General features: G+C 33.8%; 4 protein-coding genes across 5 annotated transcripts; 1 reads left to right on the forward strand and 3 right to left on the reverse strand.

Annotated features, from left to right (window-relative positions):
- The first annotated feature begins 210 nt into the window (after nt 1-210).
- On the forward strand, nt 211-3,493 carry LOC108489418 (probable GTP diphosphokinase CRSH, chloroplastic). The gene is made up of 4 exons (XM_017793962.2): nt 211-848; nt 1,641-2,573; nt 2,683-2,967; nt 3,178-3,493. Exons 1-4 carry the CDS (start codon nt 459-461, stop codon nt 3,310-3,312), a joined length of 1,743 nt encoding a protein of 580 aa, XP_017649451.1. The 5' UTR covers nt 211-458; the 3' UTR covers nt 3,313-3,493.
- Nucleotides 3,494-3,625: 132 nt separating this feature from the next.
- Nucleotides 3,626-7,281, reverse strand: LOC108487659 (ABC transporter B family member 4-like). Of its 2 annotated transcripts, none has more exons than XM_053019875.1 (6): nt 6,682-7,281; nt 6,280-6,553; nt 5,335-6,137; nt 4,791-5,057; nt 4,441-4,704; nt 3,626-4,339 (listed from the first exon to the last, which is right to left on the reverse strand). In XM_053019875.1, the coding sequence occupies exons 1-6, from the start codon at nt 7,144-7,146 to the stop codon at nt 3,698-3,700; spliced, it is 2,715 nt and encodes a 904-aa protein (XP_052875835.1). In that variant the 5' UTR covers nt 7,147-7,281; the 3' UTR covers nt 3,626-3,697. The 2 variants fall into 2 exon arrangements, with proteins under 2 accessions (XP_052875835.1, XP_052875836.1); XM_053019876.1 differs by having other exon boundaries at nt 4,203-4,335.
- Nucleotides 7,282-7,996: 715 nt separating this feature from the next.
- LOC128282126 (ABC transporter B family member 11-like) lies at nt 7,997-10,509 on the reverse strand. Its single transcript, XM_053020306.1, has 4 exons — nt 10,282-10,509; nt 9,607-9,661; nt 9,289-9,464; nt 7,997-8,425 (listed from the first exon to the last, which is right to left on the reverse strand). The coding sequence occupies exons 1-4, from the start codon at nt 10,507-10,509 to the stop codon at nt 8,186-8,188; spliced, it is 699 nt and encodes a 232-aa protein (XP_052876266.1). The 3' UTR covers nt 7,997-8,185.
- A 7,181-nt stretch (nt 10,510-17,690) lies between these two features.
- On the reverse strand, nt 17,691-22,372 carry LOC108486955 (flap endonuclease 1). The gene is made up of 17 exons (XM_017791123.2): nt 21,848-22,372; nt 21,630-21,746; nt 21,453-21,511; nt 21,239-21,298; nt 21,035-21,088; nt 20,870-20,918; nt 20,726-20,773; nt 20,502-20,567; nt 20,362-20,412; nt 20,013-20,132; nt 19,856-19,940; nt 19,669-19,750; nt 19,454-19,568; nt 19,301-19,357; nt 19,163-19,209; nt 19,027-19,081; nt 17,691-17,960 (listed from the first exon to the last, which is right to left on the reverse strand). Exons 1-17 carry the CDS (start codon nt 21,857-21,859, stop codon nt 17,886-17,888), a joined length of 1,152 nt encoding a protein of 383 aa, XP_017646612.1. The 5' UTR covers nt 21,860-22,372; the 3' UTR covers nt 17,691-17,885.
- Nucleotides 22,373-27,691: the final 5,319 nt, after the last annotated feature.

The following is a 27,691-nucleotide window of genomic DNA, read 5'->3' on the forward strand; positions in this document are numbered from 1 at the left end:
TTAAAGCTCATTAAATAAGTCTTTTTAAAATAAATATTTAACCGTTTAAGAATTTATATAAAAATTTTAAATAATTTAATAATTATTTTATAATTTTTTGAAATTGATTGAGTTGGGTTGAGGGTTGGGAAGCCCGACTTTGAAATATCGGTTGTGGAATCCAATCTGGTAACTGGAAACTACTGACCTAACCAAATTGACGGAGTTAACTAAACTGAGCTAAAACTAAAAGTAAGAACTATCCGAGTTAACTAAAGTGTGCTAAAACTAAAAGTACGAACTACCCAATTCCGACTAGCTTAGCTCAGCTCAACCACACATATGTATATGTATGAACATCAATCTCAGCCACACACACTGTAAAATAGAAAAATTTTGTATTGGGATGGAGATGGGGATGGGGAAGAAGTTTCGAGATTTCCTTTGATTGAACGATGCAATAATCAACCATCCAAAACATGGTGGCAATAACATCGGTGGAGGCGCTGTTCCCCAAATTAAAGGTGGGAGAATGCGTACCCAAATCCCATTTATTACCACTCTCATCATCTATTCCGCAGCAGCAGCGGCCATTCATTTGCAGAGCTGAAGCGTCGGCAAGTAATGCAAGTACGGCGACAGCGACTGCGTTGGAGCAGAGTGGAGGTGGGAAGATGGTGGTGGAGTTGGTAGGAGCCTTCAACCAGTTGACCCAGGAGATCAACGTGTTATCCAGCAGCTCCTCTCGCTTGCTTTTCAAGTCTCTCAAGCTCTCCATCCCCATCTTGCAGGCCTTGCCTCACGCTCCGGATGGTCGCCGTCTTCTCTCTAAGGCCTTGTCTCTCGCTCTCCTTCTCGCCCATCTCCAGGTACATTTTCTTTCTGGAATTTCTATTCCTATTTTTCTATTTTGTTGATTACATGACTATAGGACTGTAAATGAACAGAGTAATTGAATAGTTCATCAACATTTTGATTTCTCTTCGTTTTTGTGTGTTTATTAAGCTAAATGTACAAAATGATCGGAGGCTCGAATCGGCATACGTTTTGTTTATTTATGTTCACAATTGTTTGAAGTTGGTTTAATTGTTTAAAGCTATTATTTGATTTTTATATAATTAATATTATTTCTGTTTTTGTTTTTTTTTTATATAATTATTAATATTTATGTTACTTATCCAAAATATATATATTTATGTTTACTTGTAGTTTGTTTGTTTGTTGTTCATTAATTGCTCATGAAGAATATGTTCGATTATATGTTGATGAACATATTCGTTTAATGTTTGTGAACTCGTTTAATGTTTGTGAACGTATTCATTTAATTTAAATGAGTAAATATAAACTCAGAAATGAATGTACACGAACATAATTTTGAAGTTCTTGAGTACACGGATCGAACATGAACAAGCAAAAGATAAACGAATGAACATAAACACTCAAGCTCAATTCATTTACAACCCTACAGAGGAATGATATGAGGTTTTCAGTTTTCATTCCCTTAGGCTCTAACCGAATACAACATCATTCGTATGCCTTTGTTTCATGCAAACACTTAAGCTTAGTTTGAAAAATTAACCGTGTTGCATTCACATGATAGGTATGTATTGTATGTGTTTTACTTCTGAAAATGGGTATCAAATATCCTACCATGATTGCAGATGGATGCCGAAGTTATTTCAGCTGGTTTACTCATCCAAGTTGTGGAAGCAGGTGCCATTTCCATCTACCAAGTCCGAGATCGTATTGGTATCGGTACTGCTCATCTTTTGCATGAAAGCTTGCGTTTGAAGAATATCCCTTCCAAAGTTGATGTTTTGGATGATGACAGTGCGGCCGCCCTCCGAAAATTTTGTCTTACTTACTATGACATCAGGGCTCTCATTTTGGACCTTGCTGTCAAGCTCGATACGATGAGGCATCTTGATTACCTCCCAAGGTATCAGCAGCAAATGCTTTCTCTCGAGGTTCTGAAGATATATTCCCCCTTGGCTCATGCTGTGGGAACCAACTACTTGTCGCTGGAGCTCGAGGATCTCTCCTTCCGTTATCTCTTTCCTTATTCATACCTATACGTTGATACATGGCTACGAAGCCATGAGACTGGAAATAAGTCTCTGATTGACATATACAAGGAAGAGCTGCTCCAAGCTTTGAAAGCTGATCCTATCTTAGCTGACATGGTCGATGGTATATCTGTTAAGGGCCGCTACAAAAGCTGGTACAGCACAATGAAGAAGCTCTTGAGAGATGGGCGTAAGCCGGAAGAAGTAAACGATGTTCTCGGATTACGAGTCATATTGAACCCTAGGTCTGGCATAGACATGTCACAAGTAGGTGAAAGAGCATGCTATAGGACACACGAAATAGTTCAATCGTTATGGAAAGAAATGCCTCATAGAACAAAAGACTATATTGCAAGGCCCAAAGCAAATGGGTATAAGAGCTTGCATATGGCAGTGGATGTAAGCGACAATGGAACACCTAGACCACTTATGGAAATACAAATACGCACTACGGAAATGGACATGTTAGCCACAGGTGGAACTGCAGCCCATTCATTGTACAAAGGTGGCCTAACTGATCCAGAAGAGGTCTGCAGTCTTTAATCTACATTAGTGACTTGGCTAGGGAATAGCAGAATCTATGCTTATCTCTCTTTTTAACTTAGTTTAAAGTAATTTTCTATTGGTTTATTCTCAGGCAAAGAGACTTAAGACCATAATGATTGCAGCAGCAGAACTTGCTGCACTGCGGCTTAAAGATTTCCCATCCACAATTCATAAAGGCCTCGAGTTTGGTCAAGGAGATGAAGTATTCCGCCTTCTCGACAAGAATGGTGACGGGAAGATTAGCATCGAAGAACTAATGGAAGTTATGGAAGAGCTTGGTGCATCAGGGGAAGATGCCCGAGAAATGATGCAGCTCCTTGACTCAAACAGTGATGGTTCTCTAAGTACTGATGAATTTGACTTGTTCCAAAAACAGGTAAAATGGTTATTCTAGTTTTAATGGAATCATAGGAATTCGGTTTAATAAGCACTGAACATTTATAATTTCCTACACCCGTAATGCTAACTTTAACCGGCTCAAGAACTTTTACTGTTGTTGAACTAATTGGATGCTTGGATAACTTGGTATATGGCTATTTTTACTTGCTTGTTTTATTAGTAAATGTGGTTCTTTTAACACGTGCAGGTTGAATTTATGCGTAATTTAGAGGACAAAGATGTGAAATACAAGGCAATGTTGAACGACAAGCTCCAACTAGCAGACAACAGTGGGTTGATTCAGGTATATAGTAAAGAATTTGGTGACAGGCTTGCGAATTAGATGCCCAATTGTTGAAAGGTAATCTGATTGATCATTTTAGGCAGATTCTATGCCCATGTAAATCATACATACGGTTGTATATGTATATAAGCATACTGGAAAGTTATGATTTTCTTTAGAATTGTAATATTTGAAGAATACAATATATTCATAAATGAATGTAAATGATACCTGTTATGAATTTCCTGGTTTCTTAATATTATTTATGACTAACCTCAGAAGAAATGTGTGACAAACTCTTCAATCATTTGTTATGAATTTACTTATATATACTCCTATATTTTATCATTGTTGTGTTATAACACATTAGATATTTATGTGCAAATATTAATCTCTATATAAGGAAAGCATGCAAGGATATATTATTTATGTATTCTCCTAAAGTTTACATTTTGTTTCTAGGGGCCATCAAGGTGGCATAAAAACCATCCTTGATTTTGATTAACGTTTCGTGCCTTCCTTTCTCAACTATAACTCCATTCCTAATCACTGCAATCAAATCCGCACCCTTGATTGTTGATAACCGGTGGCTCACCACTACTGTTGTCTGCCCGACCATAACTCGCTCTAGTGCTTCTTGAACTGCTCGTTCACACTTGGCATCGAGAGCACTGGTGGCTTCATCTAGTAGTAGTATCTTCGGAGCTCTGATTACGGCACGTGCAATTGCCACCCGTTGCTTTTGCCCTCCAGACAAATTAATACCTCGTTCGCCTACCAACGTGTTGTACCCCTGTTGCAAGCTGCTGATGAAGTTGTGGGCATTTGCTAATTTTGCTGCAGTCACGATTTCAGCCTCTGTCACATTTCCTGCCTTCCCATATGCAATGTTTGCTCGGATGGTGTCGTTGAATAGGACAGGCTCCTGGCTCACCAAACCCATCTGCTGCCTTAGCCATTTTAGCTGCAACTTTGAGATCTCAATTCCATCTAATGTGATACGACCTGCATCTGGTTCATAAAATCTTTGCAACAATGATATGAATGTTGACTTCCCACTTCCACTTTCTCCAACTAGAGCAACTGTCTGATATAAATACCACAGCAATTAGATAAGGATTTGCTTGTCAGATTCAAAATGTTCTAAAGATCATTATACCAAGTAATTCTAAGCTCATTTCGACTCACCATGCCGGCGCGAATCGTCAAACAAAGGTCTCGGAATATTTTAATATCAGGCCTTGAAGGATACCTGAACCTGACATGCCTAAACTGAATATCTCCCTTAACATGTTTCGATCTTTTTCCGCAATTCTGACTGGGGTCTATTTTGGATCTGTGGTCCAGGATTTCAAAAATGGAAGCTACGGAAACCTTGGCTTTACTGGTGTTCGGGGCGAGGGAGTTTGACTGAGAAATACCAATGGCAGTTACACTGAGAGCAAAAAACACCTGCAGGAAATTCACATATGTACGTATAGTTAGGCACTGCAATGAACGTATATACAGCTCACCTGAAATGGTATCGGAAAACTTACTCGAAAAACCTGATGGAAAGTTGCCTTGCCATGATGAACTACAAGGGCTCCAACATAAAAACTGATAGCATAGGCAAAAAACAGGAAGAAGGATGACATTCCTAAACCTATGCCACTGATCAATCCATGTCGTATTCCAGCCTTTAGAGGGGCTTCACATTTCTTTTCGTACTGTTTCACCACTTTCTTTTCGGCACAGAACGAAGAAACAGTCCTCATACTCCCGACGGCTTCATTCGCCACCTGGTTGGCCTCCTCATACATTTTCTACATGCAGTCATATAAGGAGTATCACTACTTTCATTAATTAGTGATACATATACATATACATATACACACACATACATATGTATGTCGTAGATACCTCCAATACCATTTGTTCCGCACGTGCAAGTAAAACATATATAAATACATATATACAGACATGCATACATAAATACATGCATGCATGCATACAAAGAACTGATAATTTATATACATATCCTCAAAAAAGTCACACATACATATAGGCACATACAGACAAAATTTCATTCTCCCTGGATACCTTGGCATTGGCAGTGAATCCTTTCATGGATTTGAGTTGACCATATCCACTTATCCCTATAAGAGGTAGCAAAGCAAGGATGGCCAGAGCCAGTTGCCAATTTGCTTGAAAAGCAATGACCAGACCGGCGACTGCAGTAGCCGTACTCTGAGCAAGAATAGCCAGTGAGTCCCCAACCACCCTTCTTACCAAAACTGCATCCGTGGACAGCCTTGTTCCAATTGCACCACTCGAGTGTTGAGGCTCATCAAACCAACCTATATCCATGTTTACTACTTTCTCAAAGCACATTGATCGCACCCTCTGTATTAACTTACAGCCAGCAACGGCGAAAAAGTAGGTGCTCAATGAGTGAGACAAGAAAGATGCAAAGCCAAGAACAACAAACATTAGTGCCCAAAACTTGGAATCCTTGCTGAGTTCCTGAGGTGGCTCAGAGAACGTTTTGATTATACCAGAAAGCACAGTGCCAAAGATTGGCAATATCACACCATTAGCCACAGCTAGCAGAGCTCCTAAGAGCAATACAGGTATCTCCGGGCTGTTAAGGCGAGCTAGGCGAGAAAGTGGGACTTGTGGAGGTCCTTTATCTGAGGCTTCTGATTTTGAAGGCAATTCAGGCATTGCCTCTTGTGATTTAGTAGTGTGTAGAAAATGACGATGAGGAGCTGATAAGGATTGGGGACCAATTTCTAAAGAATCACAAACTGATTTATCCCGTTTCATCTCTTTGCCAATATCTTGCAACCTTAGGAGCTGGTTGTACAATCCTTTACGATCCTTGAGTAGCTCTGCGTGTGAACCTGATGTAGAAAGTAAAGGAACTATAATTATGTATCAAGTTTCAGGTCTTGTTCAAATTATTTCAAGTTGGGATTCTTTTTTTCAAGTCATTTTCGAGTTCCCCATGATACAATAACTCACATATATGAAAACTGAAATCACCTTTTTGAACAATCCTTCCCCGATGAATAACTGCGATGAAATGTGCATTCATTACGGTGCTCAAGCGATGGGATACAACGATGACAGTTCGGTTGAGCATAGCTCTTTCCAGTGCGCCTTGAACGATCCTCTCGGATTCTCCATCGAGAGCGCTTGTAGCTTCGTCTAATAGTAGAATTCTGGGGCTTTTCAGAATAGCTCTAGCAATGGCGATCCTCTGTTTTTGTCCCCCAGATAGCTGAATGCCTTGCTCACCCACCATTGTGTCTAGTCCCTGCACCCATCAAAAGCCATTGTAGTTTAGGGGTTTATTTTAAATATGGACTATAGTATGGGAATTCTCGGCGTAAATAACCCCTTCATAATCAGCAAAAAAATCATTTGGCTGGCCAGCTTTCAAACCTGAGGCAATTTAGAGATGAAGTCAGCGGCATTGGCAAGCACAGCAGCAGCTATTACATCTTCACTGCTCGCACCCTCCCTTCCATACGCTATATTCTCTCTAATGCTCCTCGAACCAAACAACACTGGTTCCTGCGAAACCAGCCCTATTTTCCGCCTTATCCATTTAAGCTGCAACTTTCTCAGATCAACACCGTCGATCAGTACCTCCCCAGTCATTGGATCGTAAAACCTTTCTATCAAGCTAATCACCGTCGATTTCCCACTTCCACTGCGTCCCACCAGAGCGGCTGTTTTACCGCTGGGTATAAAAAGAGAGAAGCCTTTAAGTATTAGCTCTTTGGGTCTTGCTGGGTAGCTGAAATAAACATCCCTTAGTTCGATTTGGCCTGAAATATCACCCATTTTTCTTCCCTTTGGACTATATGCGTCGATCTTTGGTTTCCTTTGAATTACCTCGAACATCTTGAAGGCTGCAGCTTGCCCTGCAGCAAAGGCAGTCAAGCATGTAGATGCCAGTCCTAGATTCCTTCAATCGTACTCCAAACAAAGATTTTTAATGTTAGAATATCATGCATTCTGTATATTGTTTGAGTATAAATTGATAAAATTTGTAAATACATAGGGTTAAATTTATTAAATTATTTAGAATTAAGATTAAATTGATAAAATGTATAAATATTGAGGATTAAATATGCTATCGTATCAATTAGAAAATAACCAAAGTTCTACTGGTCAATCAAAATAGAAACTATCTAAAATAACCGAAACAGAAATGATAAAATTGAAAATTTTCATAATTGGATGATTAAAACATAAATATACTAATAATCGGATCATTAATTTTATAATTTACCTTAGTAATTATTTCATGAAACCCATTAAAAAACCTACTTAAATTGGCTTAATTTTTTAGAGATTACTTTAAACATTTAAAAATGATGATATAAGAGTCTGGCATTTACAAAAATCTCAACTAAAGGCTAATTTTTTTTTTTTAAATGTTAAAACAAGGACCATCATGTGTTTTATTCTAAACATATTAGTAGTTTAGAGTACTTTTGTAAAAGTTAGACCTTTATATAATTATTTTTAAAAAGTTTGACACTTATTTGAACAAACTATGACACTTATTTGAACAAACGATAAGGTTGGGCATTAATTTGAACATTTAGCCAAAAACTTTGAGAGAAAACTTACAAGGAGCTAAGGACAACAGCAAAAATGACGTTGATGACAGTCCCTGCGGTGTAGCCTTTGTCCAGCATCATTTTCCCTCCATACCAAAAAGCAAACCCATAGCTGCTGAATAAAATACACATCAACATCCCAAACCCCACTCCTGATACCACACTTTCTCGCACCCCCCATTTATAAGCTTTCGACAATGACTGGTTGTAGCTAGCGATGGCCTGTTTCTCGCCTGCAAATGATGCAACCTGTTATTAGGGCAGCATTACGCTTGTTTTCATTTTGTAGTTCCCATAACATAAAACCCAAATTGCTACCATATGTTGCCTACAGTTCTTATTGAGCCGATTGTTTGTTCAGCGATGGTGGCCGCAGTTGAATACGTAGCTTGTCCACGGGATGCAAAGCTGCCTACCACCTTATGCAAGATAGCACCAGAAATGACTAATGGTGGGATTGAAGACAACAGTACAAAAGTGAGTAGCCACCCTCTAACCAAAGCTACGACAAATCCTCCAGTGAATGCAGCCACTTGCTGTATGAAGCTTCCGACCTGCCGTACATAAATCATGCAACACAATTTTTTTTTAATTTTCTCACTAAACATCCCAAACTATGAACTTCATTTTAAATTGGTCCCTAAACTTCAAATCATTATAATTACATCCCAAACTATCGAGATTATATCAATTAGGTTATTTCGTTATTAAAGTCATTAGTTTAACTGTTAAATGACATCTTAGATTTTATGTAACATAATCTAAAATGAAAATTTAAAGAAAAATATTGTAAAAATGGTGTTTAATATAAAATTCTTAGTTTTGAGGTTTTCTAAGTTCTTTTCATGGGAACTTTATCATTCACTCTTTTTTAGTCTTTATATTTGACTTTACTTTTAAAAGTTATACGGTAGCATTTTATATTTTAAAATTCATTTTAAATTTAGATACATAATATTTGACATGTCATTTAATGTTTTAATTAACAATTTTAACAATGAAAGGATCTGACTGATAGAACATTGGTAGTTTGAGGATGTAATTAAAACATTTTGAAGATTGAGGATCAATTTACAATGATGGTCATAGTTTGCAGATATCTGGTGCAATTAGCCCATTAGGCTTTTTAAATATTTTTGAAATTTTCAATTAAACACTAGTATTTTGGAAGTTCTCGTTAAGTATTCAAAAATTTTGAAAATTTAAATTAAACCCCTCAATTATTTTTTAATTTTTCATTGAACCCGTAAATTTTTAAAAACCCCTTGAATAAACGACATAGAAGGCTAAAAAGAAAATGCTTCTTTCTTTCTTTTTTTGCTATTGTATGAACTGTGATTCTATATTATCAATAACCCTTTTTAATAGGAGCATGACAAATTAGATTCTACATGTTTTGGAGTAGTGTTATATATACCTTCTCTCCGATAGCATCTCGGATAAGAATGGTGTCGCCTGACATCCTCCCAATCACTTCTCCGCCAGTGATCACATCGTCAAAATAGCTGATATCCTGCCTCAATATAGTCTTGAGGTATAAACTTCTTATTCTTGCTGCCTGCCGCTCTCCGGTGACCATCCAAGATGCCACTTCTGCAACAGACATTTAATTAATCCATCATTCTCATATTCGTTTCCTCTCAACTTAAGCTTAATTATCAAATTTATTATAAAGTAATTAAATACAATATATATATATATATATATATATATATATATATATATATATGCTTACGCAAAAATGATACCACGGCTGATGCCACAGCTAAGTACAAAAACTTGAGTGACACCTGAACATCATAGAATATTTGTGAATTAAAATAAGTTTCCCATCATGCCAAAAAAACCACTAGCATATTTGAAATAACAAATAAATACGAGGATTTAATTGTTATATATTAGTAAACTGAATCTTAGTTCGATTAGTATAGAAATTATTGTCAATATAGGACATAAATTCAAACGCGCTGAAACGTATTATTTATCTATTTATAGATTAAGGAAAAACAAATATGATCAGAACCTATAATGAGATTGTAGATGTAAAGATAAAAGTTTTGCTTTAAAGAAGAAGAAGAGATGAATTTAGAAGAAAATAGGGATTAATAAAGTCAAAAAAATTGTGTTAAAATGACTAGCATTGAATTATTAATTTTCAAAGGGGACTAAAAAGAATATTATATCATTAATCAAGGTATAGCTACAATATTGTTGAATTTGACTTAAACTCAAAATAAATATAAATTAATTTGAACTTAAAATGACTCAAATTTAAAATTATGTGACCATTATGAAATGAACGACAAGATATTAAAATAAATTCAACTTGAAATAATCCAAAAATTTTAAACCTCTACCCGACGGCGGGATGGTGGTTTAGTGGGTACCGGAAGATGTTGGGGGGATATACCTGTGTAACATCGTGTACGGCAGTAGCGGTGGTCACACTTTTCCCGATGGAATCAACTAATTGGCCGAAGAATATGGTCATAACCGGCATACATACCCCATTTCCCACAGCACATATTGAACCCACTCCCATCAATCCATAATCCAATGGATCCGCATACGAAAACAGCTTCCAATACGCTACTACCCTCCTTCCATCTTTCTCCTCCTCCTGCTCCTCCTTCCTCATTTTTAAACACTTCAACTTGCGGATGCAACAGAAAGAAAGGAAAAAGAAAGAAGAACCTTGTTGATTGTTAATTTGTTGTATTAAGCACTAATCAAAACATGCATGCATGCATGGCAGGACCATAACATGCGTGAAATTGAAGGTGGGAGAATTAATGGTGGAGGCTGAAGGCAAAGGCAACAAACGAGGGAATCAAGGAAGAAGAACAATGAAGAAACGATTTATTTGGAATATTACTGCCGATCGATGGAGCAAGAAGACGATACTCGGAATATTGGGCGACGGAGGTGGGAACAAAACAAATTTACTTTGATCCATAATGTACCATGCATCGTTTATCACAACGCTGTTTAATTTTGTTTATCTATATCTATTTTAGTGTGATACTCTATACGACCATAGGTTGGCAATTGGCTTGCCCATCATCATTCTACCCAGCTATGCAATTATTATTTTATGATTTTGTTTTCAATAGAAGGGATGGTGTAAAACTGTCATTCTACCCACCTCATATTTATTTTTTACTAAATTATTATAAAAAATAAAATAAAATATTAAAATAATACATTTGAAAAATTATATACCAAAATGGTACTTATGGTGGTGCCGCCTGGTGCACAGGCATGACCACCCTACACACTGACACCCTCTGTTTAAAAAAAATATTAATTTAAAAAATAAAAACTGTTAAAAAAACTGATGTGAGAGAAACTGTTAAAAAAACTGATGTGACTTGTTAAAAAAACTGATGTGACAGGGATGGAGGGCATGCTAGAGGCTGCACTGGTGAAGCCTGTGGCAGAGGCGGCACGAGTGAAGCTTATGCCATAGGCGGCACCCACTCCCCCAAACCTTAAGGCATCAGTCATTGCAGAAGAAAAGAGGGAGATGAAAATAAGGTACCAGTAAAATAAATTACAGAAGAAGAGAGGGAGAATTAAAAAATTATGTAGATGGGGTTTTAATATTATTTTTCTAAATATTATATTTTAGCAATTAAAAATTCCAGAAGAAGGCATCAATAATAATAGAGTAGATACCAAAAATTATATTTTTCTAACTTGTTTGTAAATATGAACAAATTCAAGTTTTCAACTAGAAATTACTCCAACTAGAAAATCTGAATTCCTTGATAGCATAGATCCACCTTAATAATGTCCATACATACCAAATATTATATTTTTCTAATAATTGAGTAACGTCAATGAATTGTTTCTACCAAATTGATTCACTAAATGTCCATTGATAAATATTTTTACTTGGGACAAAATAATAATTTTATATGTATACTTTTAAGGCTTTATTAAAATTTTTAATTTTTCATATTGAGAAAATTTTTAGTATTTTATTTTTTTGGTATTTTATTTTTATAATATTTTAGTAAAATAAAAATATTTTTAATTCCCACTCTCTTCTTCTGTAATTTTTTTTTTTACTAATGCCTGATTCTCATCTCCCTCTCTTCTTCTGAAATGACTGATGCCTTAAGGTTTGGGAGAGTGGGTGCCGCCTATGGCATAGGTTTCACTAGTGCTGCCTCTGCCACAGGCTTCACCAGTGTCGCCTCTGGCGTGCCCTCCATCCCTGTCACATCAATTTTTTTAACTGTTTCTGTCACATCAAATTTTTAACAGTTTTTTTTTAACTAATTTTTTTTAAACAGAGGTTGTTAGTGTGTAGGGTGGTCATGCCTGTGCACCAAGTGGCACCACCCTAAGTGTACCATTTTGGTACATAATTTTTCAAATGTATTATTGTAATGGCCCAAATTTCAGTGATATCGGAACAGTGATTCGAGATCACTAAATCTGATATGTGAGTTTAGATATTAGTAAGTAAATGCTAAGTGTGATTTTAGAAATAATTTTTAATTAGTGAAATTATGAATTAAAAGAAATTTGTAGATCAAATGAGATAAAAAAATGAGGTATCGAGACCTCAAATTCATAAACCGAGCCATAAATATTTTTATAAATATTTATGGAGTTTTAATAAGTTAGAATTAAAGTTTCGTCAAGAAATTTTAAGGTTTCGGTAGTCAATTGGGTAAAAAGGACTAAATTGAATTAAGTGTAAAATTGTGAAATGTGATTAAATAGCTCTAGTAATAATTAAAGGAGGACTAAATAGGCAATTAAACACCTATTATTGGGCTGGACGGCAGGTGTGTGCTGGAAAAATAAAAATCAAGTGTGAACAAGGGGTAGAATTGGAATTGGGTAAATATTAAATTGTAAAATGTGATATATAGGTAAAAATCTAGAGTTTTCTTCAATTTTCTTCATCTTCTCCGGCAAAAACACCATTGAAGGGTTCTTTTAAGCTGGTCTCTCATATTTCTATTACATGTAAGCTCAATTCTTGATTATTTCTTGTGATTTTTGTGATTTTGAGACTTTTGCAACTAGGTCCTAATATCTAATTCAATAGTTTTTGTTTTTATGAATATTTTAGAAAGATACCATGAGTAAGTGCTGAAAGTTTATGATGATTTATCATGGAATTAAGGTTTTAATTTCATTATATGATGATTTTATGAAGAGATTTGCATAGAAATTTATTTTAGGACCTAATTGTGAAAGTTGTTGAAATCGGGGTTTTGTGTTGAAGCTTGGAATGTCAAAGGATGTGAAGTAGTTTTCAGTGTTTAGATAAAATGATATTTGAAAAGAATTAGTTTAATTTATGAATGAATTGAGCAGGGACTAAATTGTAAAAATTGAAAAGTTTGGGAAAAATTGTGTAATTTTAAAAATTTAAAGGCATAAATTGTGAAATAGAATGGAATTGAAATAGATGCTAATGAAGGAATGATTTTATAATTATAAATCAAGAAAATGAAGTGAATCGAGGAAAGGAGAAAATTCAAGAATAGTCCCTGAATTTCTACGACTTTTGCAAATTAGCCTAGGTAAGTTCATATGGCAAAGTTCAATGTTTGATATGAAAATATTATGATTGTTAAAGTATTTTATTGTAGATGAATACTATCAAATTGTATTAACTAACAAATAATGTGTAACTAAAAGAACAAATTAGTTGGAACAGTGGTTTTGAGTGCTTTCATTTTATGACCATAATGAATTGACCGAAAAGATGTGATAATGTGATTCCGTATAAGACCATAGCTGGGCTATGGTATCGGTACAATGTGATAATGTGATTCCGTACAAGACCATGACTAGGACATGGCTTCGGTATGATATGTGAACCGTGTAAGACCATGGCAGGGCTATGGCTTCGGTGTGTGATGTGCGACAATGTGAAAGTCCATAGTTCACTATGGCAATGTGATAATGAAGCACTCAATTCCCTTATTGTTCCCTAATTTGACAATGAAAGTAAATGAGGAATGGGCCCAAAGTAGTTAAATTATAAGTAGCTATATGGAAATTATCCAAATGAGTTATTAATGGAATTGTGATTTGCAGGATAAAATAGTTTAAATAATAGATATATGATTGTGTATGATATTCGGTAAGATTATATAATTGTTAAACAATTTTTTTTGGTTTATATGACATGTATAGGATTTGATTTAGTAATGTAATTATATGGATAATTAAGTATGCAAGCTATGTTGAATGTGATGTTTTGTGATTGGAAAATGAAATATACATGTTTTGGTTTGAGATAATTGATTGGTTGGATTCTATTAGTGAATAATTGTATTTAGGTACAAGAAATGGATAAAAAGAATGATATTTGATTAAAATACATAAGTAACTGTTTTGGGCATGAATAGGGTGTGTTTAGTATGTGAAAATTGCTTTAAAATGGTCAAAAATTATGTTTTCACACGGCTAAATCACATGGGTGTGTGCCCAGGCCGTGTGGAAAAGTCAGAATCTGCAAATGGGCAGGCCACAAGGGCATGTTCCAGGCCACATGGGCATGTTTTAGGCCACACGGGCGTGTGCCCCTATCTTCAAGGAAAATTTTCCAAAGTTCCCGGTTTAGTCTCAAATCACTTCTAAAACATATATAGGGCCCTGTAGGCCCATATATAGGGCCCTGTAGGCCCATATTAAGGGCTTTAAAATGAAATTTGATAAGAATTGATCTGAAATGTAAAGTTTATGACTCAGTTTTATATAAATGTTAGTGTATAAGTACGGTAATGCCTCGTAGCCCTATTCCGGTGACGACTTGGGGTTAGGGGGTGTTACAATTATTTTAGTATTTTATTTTATTTTTATAATAATTTAGTAAAAACCACCTAATAGGAGGATGGCAAATTGATACCAGACCAGGAAAATATCGATACCCTTGTCCTAGTATCGATATTTACGTGATTGTCTTGAAAATTTTGTTAAGTGGTCCTGATGCATGTTTAATCATTATTATAAGTTTATTTAAAGTATGTTTGATATGTTCTAATGATGATTGATATATATTTGATTAAAAATTTATAATATCACTAATAAAGAGGATGATTTCTTAATAATGTGACAATTTACTATGAGTATGACATGGGACAGTGGTGTGGCATCTTGATATTCAGGCTTGACGACCAAGCCAGGTATAGGGTGTTACATTTCTAATAAGAAAATGACAAATCAAATTTGGATAAAAATGATGTGGAATCACAATTTCATACAATACTTTCTCTTGTATTTAATTATCAAATATATGGATATAGTAAAAATTATAGTATTGCGTTAGGAATTTTGGTATCTAAATCCGAAATTTGACAACCTGTCACCATTGATTGCGGCTCTCCAACAAACGACCAATACTAAAAATCAACCTTAACATTATTTTTTCTATTTTTCTAATCTGAACATCAATTTTATCAAAATAAGTATTGATTTTCCTAGATTTATAACTAAATTTTCGAACTCTTATTCTTCGATCTCCATTTTTAGTCATCGGATCAGTCTAAAATTTAAGTATCTTGCCTCCTCTTAAATTATTATTTCATTGTTTGGATTTGTCAAAGTGACCTAAAATTTGCATGAGAAATCAACAACTCCCCTTCTCTCATTCTTCAAGACAACTAATTGTTTCTTTTGCTTTTTTTTTTATTGAACATTGATTTTTCAACTTGAAAAAAAAAACCTTCTTTGATTTCTTTCTTTATTATAACCAAAATTCTTCTTTATTTTTGCCTCAAGATTCAAAATGATTAAGAAAATTTTGTTTGTATGGAAGGATTTTCATCTCCATTTTTGTTTGCATGGAGAAATTTGGGTGTTAAAAAAAATGAAAAGATTCTGTAATACCCCTAACCCACATCTGTTGCTGAAATAAGGTTTCAGAGCATTACCGGAACTTATCGATCAAACAGTTATAAATTTGTACACTGATATCACATAATATTCAGGTCAAAAAACAATTAAATTCATACATAATGTCCCTTATTTGAGCCCTCGAGGCCCAAAATACGTGTTAGAAATAAATTAGGACTAATTCGGTGACTCAGAGAATTTTTCGTAAAATATTAAAAATTTTTAAAGTTGCAGGGTTCACACACTTGTGTGGTCAAGCCATGTGGACTCAAAATGTACTTTTAACAACAAGTTTACCATTCCCTACAAGCTTGAACAATAAAAAACTCAAAAATCATTCGTTTAACCAATTCAAAACACAATCAAACACATCCAAAATATGTCAAAACAATCATCCTAAGTGCCTAACCAATTTACCCTCATAGATATCATAATTATATCATCAAAACATATCAATAAAACATCATTCAAATCCAATTTGTAAACATGCCAAATTCAATCTATTTTACCTATTTCATGTTCATTTAAACATTAACTTAAACTTGCCATAATATGACCTCAAACATAAACACGTATTTATATGCATATAACCATCTAATATTAACTTATAATCTTATTTACAATCAAGCCACAAGATGATTAATATTTAGATACCTTAGGTACATGCCGACACAAAAGAAAAAACATCACCACGTTTGAGTTCGAGACTGTTGTTGGATGTTAAATCGACGATCAAAATTTAATACTTAACCTGCGCACGGAAAATAAAACCTTACGCTAAGTAAAACTCAATGGTATTTCTATAATCCAAATATTTATAGAGAAAAGATATTATGATATGTACATTGCAATTATAAGTACAATTGTTAAAAACCACATTAATTTATACAATGATATTACTCATTCAATTTTTCACTTCATAACTACATCAAGCATACCATATTCAATTCTCATCATTTGCTATATAATAGCTTTTCACAATATGATACACATATCATTAAAACAACAATATTGTTCATTCCATATGCAATTCATGAATACACAATTCAATTTCATATTGAATACTTCAATTTTTACTTAATATTTGCCTAATTTCTAATTTAGTCCCTAAACCGAGACTAACTTTTATTCTTCACATTTAATTCTTTATTTTCATGCAAATTCACATAACCAAAACCTAATTAACTACACAACTAACTAAAAATATTTACGAGTCCGTTTTACAAAAACAGAGTCCCGAAAATACACTTTTCGACACCCGTCACTCAATCCGAAAAACAATCGAATGCACAATATTACATTGGTTATCGAAGTAACCTCAAATAAATCAAAATAGGTAAATTCACGATTATTGAACTTATTAAAATGATATTTATAAGCATTCAAACATATTTGATCATAGCTAAACAAAATTACAACTAAAATGACCTTAAAAACAACATTTGAACTCAAAATACCAAAAACAAGAGTTAAGTACCGATACCTAACCCTTATGCATCAATACCTTGAACCAGACTATTACAATGATCTACATATATCAATGTTCCAATATCTCATAGCTCAATAGGATAATTCAAGATTAAATCTCAAAAGATGATTCATCATAGTGATTGAAGTAAAATTCAAATAATTTATTAAATTTGAGAAAATCCAAAAGTGTAACTTTAGTTTGATAAATAAAATTATTTGCATTTGTATCCAAATTTTACTTAATCATGTTTCAACACAATTTTGTGCGAAGGGTGAAAACAATGCTCAAGAAACTTCATTTCATTGTTGAAAAATATAGAATGGTAGAGATAAAGGAAATAAGAGTTATTATATTACCACCCTACTATATATTTTTCATAGAAAATTAAGATAATAACATTATTAATGGTTGGTGAATTTTTTAAATCAAATTTAATTTGTAATTTTAAAGATCTATACTGTACTCAGAAATCAAACAAATTAAGTGAAGCCACCTCTACTTCCATCATATCACTCAAATGTATAGGAGCCAGCACATACACTAATCAAAGATCAAAGTTTCCAATTTACTAAGAAACTATAAAACCCATAAGTTAAAAAAGTAAAAATTCATTACAAAAAACAAAACAGTCCAAATCCCATACAATGCAGTTGCTCTGCTCACCCCTAATTCAACTATTTCTTTTTCCTACCACCACCAGCCTTGTGCTTTTTACTATTAGTTTCTTTACCTGTCTTCTCAGGTATTTCCTGTCACAGTGATGAAAAAAATTTCATGTAGAGCACAATATTCTATTAAAATAAACAGTTTAACAAGTGACCAGAAGACAAATACAGTTTCAGCCTCGTGAGCAAAATGGAGACACTGCGATAAAATAGCTAACAAGATATAAAATAATCCAAACTTGGGTTTCTTACCCTAACAATCATTGAATAAAAGGAGTTCTACGCCTTCAAAGACTTATGGTTCTTACACTTTTAATCATCACAAGTATCAAAGGTTCTTATACTACGTTCACTTTCCTATTATTAACGGTATTAATGATAATGATAACATTAATATGGTGTTCAATAGCTAAGATGAGCACGGATTTGTTCTAAGGTTCATGGTCTTCAATAGCCTTGGTAATTTTGGATATAACATGATTGCATCACATAGGAACACGAGATAGCATGAGAAAATTATACACGAATGAGAACGATTTGTTAACATGTCAAAATTTCTCCAACACAAATTCTTAATGTGCCAAGATTTATATAACACAGTTTAACACATCAATATACAAGAAAACAAGACATAAATATACAAATTGCCAAGTCCATGAGCAAAGCAGAGACAACCCTTGAAAATACTAGTGGAGAGAATATCTTGAGTTTAGAGTTCGTTAAGGAAATTAAAGCGTGCATTCGGTTCCTTGTCAACCAGTGCACTGAACTTATAAAAGCCAAATACCTTTCATACTTTTCCCTTTGTAAAGATTATCTAACCCAAATATATTTCTCAACTTCTTTTTCCAAAAAAAACACAAACCTTTGTACTTTTTATATGATCTCTTTCAATTATTAAAATAAAAATATTATAAAACAACAAACCCCACGTAAGACAAACAAAGTTATACAAGGCCAAGTAATATAGTTTAATGCAATAAAAAACATAACAATATGTACCCAAAAATGCAGAATTAAAAGAAAATGAAGTTGCATGATACATGAAATGCAACCAGTCAAAAAAATAAAAATGCACTGGATTGGCCACCAGGTAAGAAGAAAAGAACAATATAGTGATAGTTAATCAAAATGCTTCGTGGAGCTATACCTTTCGTTTAATTGGTGCAGATGTGTTAGCAACTGGCTTGAAAAAGGACTCTAGTCTGGAAAGAGAAGGGTAATGACATAGTAAGCATTAGAACAGAAACTTAAAACGTCATTTTATGTAACTATGCACTACTAACCGGCCCTGTGAAGACTTGTTCTTGGCTGCTTTAATTTTCTCTACTCCCTAGTGAACAAAAGAAATAAAGATGAATAGACTTTTTTATCAATTTAACCAAAAGAATCATAAAAAATTGATTTAATAAGAGAGGAAATACCTTCGTCACTCTGTCAATATTGAATCCATTTTCATTCACCAGAAAGGTAATCAACCCCTAGAAAAAATTGACAAAATAATGCAGCTGTATTAAACAAAGATAGCTTACACATCCCCTAGAACAATATATGTAATTAGGATAGGAATTACACACTTCAAGATCTGGAGGACTCCACTTCATCTCAAGTTGCTCATCGTCCATGCAGACTAATGGTTCTTTAAAAAGCCGTCGAGCCTCTTCATATGGCCAATCATCAGGTATTGAGTACCTGAATATGAAAAATGTTTTTATTCATATAACTAAAATTAGTTAGCGTACAAAAAGAAATCTGCGTAAATCATTCTACACCACACATAAACAATCCAGACCTCTCTTTGTTTATGTTCTGAAGTATTTCCTCTATAGATCCATGTTGACGAATTAGCTTTAAAGCTGTCTGTCCCCCGATACCTGGTAATAGCTTGAGAACATCGTCATATACCAGCTACATAACCCAAATTTTGAGTGAATCATGTAACATAAAGGTCAGACACTCTAAAGAAAACCCCAGCATACCTCGAATACTGTCACAATAATCACATCCAGAAAGAATGCACAAGTCAATGAATTGATCCATTGTAAGATTCAGCTCTTCCAAAACCTAACACACATCTCCGTCAGAAAATCAAACTCAAAATCAACAAAGTACATGAGTGTATAATGCTTAAAGCACCTTTGCAACATCAAACTCCATGACTGGAACTTTTCTTGAGCTAGGGTCCATTAAGTGTCTAAGAAACTTAGGAGTTCCAAAGGTTAAAGAGTCCATGTCCTCAGAAGCCACAGCATAAACCTGATAAATATGAAGGCATGATTTCAACCCCTAAAGCCATATATAGTACTAGGTTATCAAGAATAAATGGTGTATACACTGAAAATTAAATAGGCTGCATCTTAAAATGGCATTAGAAAAAATTTGAACTTTTTCAATCTCATAAAGGTAAATAGAATTATTACATGTCAGTTTTCAGGACTGATAAGGCCCTAGATAAACAACTTATCATGACCTACTGGATACTTGCCTTTCCAGATTTGCAGAGTGCAGCACATTGAGCCTCTGCTTCAGAAGGAGCCTGTGAAAAAATAAAACAGAATTCAATAGAATGAATCGAGCTTCTAAACCCAAAACTGAAAACCCCACATTCAAACAAAGAACACTCACATCAATCACAGGCACCCCCATAAGTCTTAAAAGCCGTTTACAGTCTTCATTATGCTGCCTTGTCACCTGGAAACAGTAGAGAGCAATAAAGCCAACATCGCACTTTGGCACAGTTCTATTTTAACCAGATCTTTTGTATTTATGTCATGACTAAACATCCAGAAATAAATACAGTGAGCTATCACATCTACTATTGGGAGAAAATGGATGAGAAAAGAACTCACTTTTACTGTCCGCTTGCTGAATTTTTCAATGTCCTCCTTATTTCCAGTCTAATAATAAAAACAACAGCACCTTAATTTTCCGTAGTGGTGAAACAACAAAAGAAAACTTCACTTATCACTCCATGTGTGACCAAAGAAAAATACCTCCATGGCTTCTTGCAAATCCTCAGTAGCATCTGCCCTCTTTGAGTAACTACATGACAAATTTAGTATAAAAATTATGAAAAAGCAACATTCTACTCATCAAGCTCCGGTCATATTGAAGGAAACCAACAAAAAACGATTTGAAAATAATTTGCAATAAAGTACCGCTTAGCAAGCTCTTGTTTTTTCAAATCTGGAGGCTGCCCATCAAAAACATAGCTGAAAGAAAATACCACAAGCATTAGCAAATAAAAGGCCTTTGGGATGTGGTACAATATAGGCAGCATAGGGCAGAAAATATCTGCGCTAAAATGACTGACTAATTAACTTCTAAGGAAAATGAAAAGAAAAGGGAAAGAATCACATTACACAGGTTTAAGCCCAGCTTCAAGAAGCCGAATTGTCCGAGTAAACATGCCTTGCAAATGACTAAGGATTACGCCAGCAGAACCCATGTAAACATTTTATGAACCAAATAATGAAAATGTAATTGAAAAGGTAAAAAATAAAATAAGAATCAGCTAACGATAGTTTTGTAAGATAAAAAAGAATTAATGAATGAAGAGAAAAATATATTAAAAACCTGGTAACTTCACCGGCTTCATTGGTGAGCATTTCAGTCCCCATACGACCCACGACAATCTACAGTCAACCCAAAATTAAAAAAAAAAAAACATTATTAGTTAGTCTTAGCTCTCAAATGGAAATAAAGGAGAAAACTTTCATTTTTTTTTTCTTTTCGAGGGAACAATATACGAACGAGAAATTGGTAAATGCTCATGCTGGCGTCGATGGCAATCTTGCGGCCGAAATAGCTCTCTAATTTCTGTTCCTTCATGGCCTTTGGCGCATTGTCTGCTAGAAGCTTCGTTAAACCCTAATCATGAAATTCAAATGCCAAAACATCGATTAATATTCAGATAAAGAAAACCCCAATTTAATTCTTCAAAAAAAGTTAGAAACACTTAAAAAAATCACCTTAATACCCATTGCTGGTTGAGAGAGAACGTGGAGAGCAGAGGAGTAGTGACTACAACCGCTAAAGATTTGGCTTGGGGTTTTGTGGAGAAGCTAAAGTGAGTTTCCTTCGCTGTGTTAGAGAGTTACAGGTCATCCAAGTATGATTAAATTTCTATTTAATCAATTAATTATGAAAAGTTACAAAATAATTCAAAATCCAGCAGCCAACATTTACGCCAAACCCCCTTCACCGACCACCATTTGCCAACAGTTTAAGCCTAAAAAATACATCCCTAAACTCATTTATACTTCCTATTTTCAAACTTAACTCCTGTTTCATCCAAATCAGCTTTGATTTTCCTAACTACACCCTGTGCTTCATTTTCACCACTAGGATCTTCCAAAAAAAGGCATCAAAGAACTCAAAACTTGTATAGGCAAGAGAGAGTACGAAGTAAGGTTTTGAAGGGGTGATATAGGGCACTTCAGTCAGGTATTTTTAGATTCTTTGAACCCTCCATCATAATTTGATTAGGCTCGATTCAATTCTAGATTTTTTCATATTATTTTGTGAATATTATTTGACAAAATTTCAATGCATTTTTCATAAATCTCGATTCATGATAGTTTTTGATTTAGTCGGCTTTCTTGCTTAACCCTAAGGGTACGTTTGGTTGCGGTAATGAAATAGAACTGTAATAGAATAGACTTGTAATCAATAATTCAGTTGTTTAGTTGAATGTAATGGAATAGAGTTGTAGTAGTATTCATGTATTTAGTAGAATAGAATAGATGTTGTAATAGGATAAGGAAAAAGACTTAAATGACCAAAATACCCTTAATAGAATTTTTAGATAGATAATTTTAAATTTTAATAAAATTATTATTAAATATAATTTAATAATAATAATAATAATAAATAATTTAATCATATTTTAACATAAGTATTATTAAATAAAATTTAATAAAATAATATATAATTTAATAACATTCTTAATATTATTACTAAAATATGAATTAATAAAAATCATAATATATAATATTATAAAATAATATATAACTACTTTATTATTTTTAAACACATATTTAATGTGCTAAATGTTCCATTATCCATTTATTTTTTCCTTGCACTCTTTTTATTCCTTTACTAAATTTACTAAATTTCTTTTATCTTTTATATAATAAAAATCAAGTTTATATAATCTTCAATTGAGTTAATTGAAAGATCCATCTACAACCATGGCTGAATCAACATATTATCATCTTTATAAACATATCATTTATATTTTTATATAGTTAAATTAAAACACTTGTTCCTAATCAAACAACTGTAAGGAAAGTCAATCCATGCTAAGGTGCTATACTGTAAACAAGCATCAAAAGAGCACATAAAATATATATTTCAAAGTTTCATCTCAAATTGGATTATCTTCCACATTCATGCAACCAAGCATTGCAAACGACACACATATCTACATACAATCTACATACTGATCAACTACAGGTTGGAAGAATACTCAATAGTAGTACTTTGTCGAGTAATCTTTCAGAGCAATTACCAAACCACGACCTTTCATTGCCTCACGATATACAGTCCCCATGATGTCTGTAAACTCATGTTTGTCCTTGAGAGCCCAGTTAATCTTGTTATTATCAATGCTAAGATCAATCATAATGTGCTTGTTTCTGAAAAAAAAAAGTTCACTTTACATTAAATCAGCTTAATTGCATCACATTCAAACTGTTTTATTAGCCCCATCCGAACATCTTAATTAACACCAATTTACATCCCCTTTAACAACGAATTTTTAACCCTTTCGATCAACAACAAAAACTAATATTTAACAACTATTGTTTTCTTTTATTTCATACATGCAGCAAACCAATTGCTCCACATATTACAACACATTCAAATAAGTATTTACATGCTGGAATAATAACCTTTCAAGCTATAGTTTCTAGCAGTCATTTAAGCATTTAATTGTCAAATTTTTACTTCACTACTAACAACCGAACTTAGTAAGAATAATATAATATTTTAGCTACTAAACTCGATTTATAAACCCCTACAACCATAGCTTACCTGCATGCAAACATCAGAATTTAAACATGAGAATTTGCACAGTTTCCTTTGAAGAACTCATTCACAAGCACATTCAATTTGTCCCATTTTGGACAGCACAAGACAGCAACATGCACGGCATTTGTATCCCTCAAGAACACACTCAATAGTATTAAAATTTATTAGTTCATCACAATAACAATCCATGATTTTTAATCCAGCAATGCTCAATTATTTGGTCCCAAAACTGAATAGCATAATGCAACAAATGCGACTGTCTTTACAGCCCTTAATCGACAAGAAAATAGAACCATTAATTTGTTCAAATTTTGGACAACATAACAAGGGCACAAAATTGGATAGCAGTAATTTTTACACTATTTCCGAGCAGCATTTAAACTTACAATAAACGAATCTAGCTAATGCTAGACACTAAGTAGCCTTGAAGTTTTAAAGAACATTTTCAGCCATTAAATTGAAACCGAAACATCAATGCTAATTTAATATATATATATATATATATATTAAGCATGAAAATAACAAAACGAGTCTAAAGAAAACTCACCATTAGCAACACTCAATTTGTACTTCTAAAATAACAAGTCATTCGGCAAATAAAACGCAATTTTCTCATTAACGACATATCATCAATAACAGTCCTAGAGTTATACATTTTAACCACGGCACCAAAGCACTATAAATCACAGCTATAACTCCTCTCAATTTGTCGTTTGAAGATACCAAAATTTCATTATTAAGACCACGACAATTAATCCACTTTAGATAATGGTTTAAGACAACATAAATACTTCCATTTTAATCAAGACCAAGCAATAGGAAATCTTAATTATAACTATGACATCTTCTAATTTCAGCTTAGGACATTAATATTTAATCAATTCCAACAGCAGGTTACCTTAATTTCATTACAAAAAGTCATATTCTGACAGCATGCATGGAGTTTGCATGCCTTGACAGTTCACTCGACAACTAACAATCGTCAAGACTTTTCCTTCAATTTTCATTACACATACCAGCATTAGAGTACAATAAATCATTCAAGAAATAACTTAAACTCACACCATAACCAACAACAGCCATTTTTTTTTTACAACCATTTCTTCAAATTTCCAACATGATTTATTTGCTCTAACCAAAAATCAACAAAGACTAATTGATGGTTTAATAATAAAATTCAGACGACTTAATTGAAGTCACCAACTAGTTTAATTCGACTTGACAATTAACTAAACGAGTAAGTGTGTGTAAATTTCAAGGAATACTTACCGAATTCTTTCTTACGAGAACAAATTTCTCCTTGTCTTTACCACTTTAACTGTCTCCCACCTCTCAAACTTCTTAATATGAAGAAACAACTATTTAATATGCCAAATCCATGGCCTCTCCCTCCATGCTAAAAGACAATGAGTAACCCTTTTTGAACCCCTGTGATGCCTATGATTCCTCAATGCATAAACCAAAATATCAGACTTTTTAGGGAAGAATAGATAAATACTATAATCTAAGCACAAAGATGAAAGGATCATCTTCCAAAAGAAAAAAAAAACTAGGTTATGCCATTAAGTAGAACTTGTGAGATCTAGCTTTAATTCCCAAAAGGCACTTTCAATCTAAGTGCAAACCGCAACAAATTAAACCCAATAAACCTAATTGAAAAATTTTGCGAAATCAAAATTTCTCCCGAAAGAGGAAAAATTCTTCCACAGGAATTTAGAATCAAAACTGAAATTCGAAATATCAAAAGGTATTTCTCTAAATCCAATGAAAAAGAACAATCCAAAATCAACATTGAGAAACCAGAAAGAAAATAGAGGAAGAAAAGTAATGGGAAATTGGAACGATTAGAAAGAGGTACCCTTGGACATTCTTGAGGGTTTGATTAAACCTGGAATCAAGGCTTTCTTTGTTAAGCTAATCTTCTTCACCATGGTTGCCGCTGTTGTTCTTTTAAACCCCTCTTCTTGCTCACTCCAAACGTTCTATACAGGTATATTGGGAGAATAGTAAGGATAAAGAGAAAGTAAGAAGAGAAAGTTTAAATAAAACAGAGAAATTTCATCGCACGATAATCTTTGAGATTTGTTTAAAAAATCTCAGATGAGAGTAGGGAGTTTGAAGAGATGTGAGATGGGTAGAAAAGGAAAAAAAATAATTTTGTGTATTACTGGAAGCGTTTAATGATGGTGTTGAATTGCTATTCAGTGGTTTTGAGGAATAAGGCTGTAATAGCTATTCCATTGAATAGGTTTTACAACCAACCAAATCCCTGAATAAGAACGTTGTGTTGAATAAAGGAGGAATGGCTAAGCCATTTATGTGAACCAAACAAGGCCTAAGGTTTTGAAATAAAAGGAGTCATGTGCATTAGTGTTAGTGTTAGTGTTAGTGTGCATGAGCTTTTATAAGCTAGGTTCTTCCTGCCCAAGGACAAGTGCCTTATATCTAATAGTTTACGTAAAAGCTTGCATCCGAAAATTTAAGGCAACCAAATCCCTTATTCATTTCATGCTAACTACTTGAGTTGAATAAGAAGCTTATAGTAACTTCAAGAATAAAGGAAAAGGTGCTTCATAGAAGAGTGTGTGCCATGCAAGGGAAATTCCCTTGTGAGGCCTTTGAGGTCTATTCCATTATGTGTATGGGCAACTAGCTAGCCCTTTGTGGGGATTTTTTTTATTATTTTGGATTGCCTACACATTAATCTTATTTGTTTGTATTTATTTGAGTTCAAGGTCATGCTTATTTATTTAATGGGTGTTGACAATATGAATTGAAAAACCATTTGCAGGTACAAAGATCAATGCGATTAAGGTTAACAAAAACAAAAGAGGTGAACTTAACTTTTCTTGTCAAATTGGGTAGGAGATTGACAATCGAAGATGAAACCTTATGTAACGCCCCCACGCCCGAGACCGTCACCGGAGTCGAGCTTGAGGTGTTACCGAACATAATTTATCGAATTAAGAACTTCGAATCATTTATTTCTACATTCACAGCTTTCTAGCTACCTGCGTCACAGTTACAAGAAAAATCATATCTTGAGTTAAAAAACTCGAAATCAAGATCCGTAAATTTTCCTTAAATCTAGACTCATATATCTATTTACTAAATTTTTTCTAGAATTTTTGGTTGGGCCAATTAATACAGTTTATTAGTTAAAGTTACCCCTGTTTCAGGACTTAACTGGACTGACCTCTGTTTACTACGAACCATATTTCTCTTTGTGAAACGTTTATATGACTATGCCGTTTATTTATTCCGAAACTAGACTCAATAAGGATTCCAAGAATATAAAATACACCACCTAATTATTTTTGTACAATTTATGGTAAATTTCTAAATTTGGAACAGGGGATCCAGAAATCGCTCTGGCCCTGTTTCACTAAAATTCAAATATCTTATAACATATAATTCCTTTACTTGTTTCATTTGTTTTATATGAAACTAGACATACTAGCTTCAATTTCATATTTAATCCATCACCAAATTCAATTTCTATGATTTTTAGTAAATTTTCAAACTCATGTCAGTGTTGCTGCAATATTCTGTTTATGGCAAATTTCATCTTTTCATGAGTTTTTATGATCTAGATAACATATTAAACTTCCATGACATCAAATGTAACACCCCGTACCCGAGACCGTTGCCGGAGTCGAACACGAGGTGCTAACAGACTTAATTCCTTACTTAAACAGCTCATACAATTCATTTTTAAAATTTCCAGACGAGCTGGCTAACTGCATCACAGTCACTCTAAAAATCATATCTCGAGTTCCAAA

Source organism: Gossypium arboreum, chromosome 10, assembly GCF_025698485.1.
Source record: "Gossypium arboreum isolate Shixiya-1 chromosome 10, ASM2569848v2, whole genome shotgun sequence".
NCBI classification, from domain to species: domain Eukaryota; kingdom Viridiplantae; phylum Streptophyta; class Magnoliopsida; order Malvales; family Malvaceae; genus Gossypium; species Gossypium arboreum.

What these genes read in the sequence shown, in the direction of transcription:
- LOC108486955 (XM_017791123.2), bottom strand. An exon ending in ATTTGCAAGAAGCCATGGAG is followed by an intron (nt 20,774 to 20,869) that starts GTATTTTTCTTT and finishes TTTTATTATTAG; the next exon opens with ACTGGAAATAAGGAGGACAT. An exon ending in TGGAGTTTGATGTTGCAAAG is followed by an intron (nt 19,941 to 20,012) that starts GTGCTTTAAGCA and finishes GATGTGTGTTAG; the next exon opens with GTTTTGGAAGAGCTGAATCT.
- LOC108487659 (XM_053019875.1), bottom strand. Translation starts at nt 7,146, where the DNA reads ATGTTCGAGGTAATTCAAAGGAAACCAAAGATCGACGCATATAGTCCA. An exon ending in GATTCACTGCCAATGCCAAG is followed by an intron (nt 5,058 to 5,334) that starts GTATCCAGGGAG and finishes GACTGCATGTAG; the next exon opens with AAAATGTATGAGGAGGCCAA. An exon ending in TGACGATTCGCGCCGGCATG is followed by an intron (nt 4,340 to 4,440) that starts GTGAGTCGAAAT and finishes TATTTATATCAG; the next exon opens with ACAGTTGCTCTAGTTGGAGA.
- LOC128282126 (XM_053020306.1), bottom strand. Translation starts at nt 10,509, where the DNA reads ATGAGGAAGGAGGAGCAGGAGGAGGAGAAAGATGGAAGGAGGGTAGTA. An exon ending in CCGTACACGATGTTACACAG is followed by an intron (nt 9,662 to 10,281) that starts GTATATCCCCCC and finishes TATGATGTTCAG; the next exon opens with GTGTCACTCAAGTTTTTGTA. An exon ending in AGCCGTGGTATCATTTTTGC is followed by an intron (nt 9,465 to 9,606) that starts GTAAGCATATAT and finishes TGTCTGTTGCAG; the next exon opens with AAGTGGCATCTTGGATGGTC.
- LOC108489418 (XM_017793962.2), top strand. Translation starts at nt 459, where the DNA reads ATGGTGGCAATAACATCGGTGGAGGCGCTGTTCCCCAAATTAAAGGTG. An exon ending in TCCTTCTCGCCCATCTCCAG is followed by an intron (nt 849 to 1,640) that starts GTACATTTTCTT and finishes CCATGATTGCAG; the next exon opens with ATGGATGCCGAAGTTATTTC. An exon ending in GCCTAACTGATCCAGAAGAG is followed by an intron (nt 2,574 to 2,682) that starts GTCTGCAGTCTT and finishes GTTTATTCTCAG; the next exon opens with GCAAAGAGACTTAAGACCAT.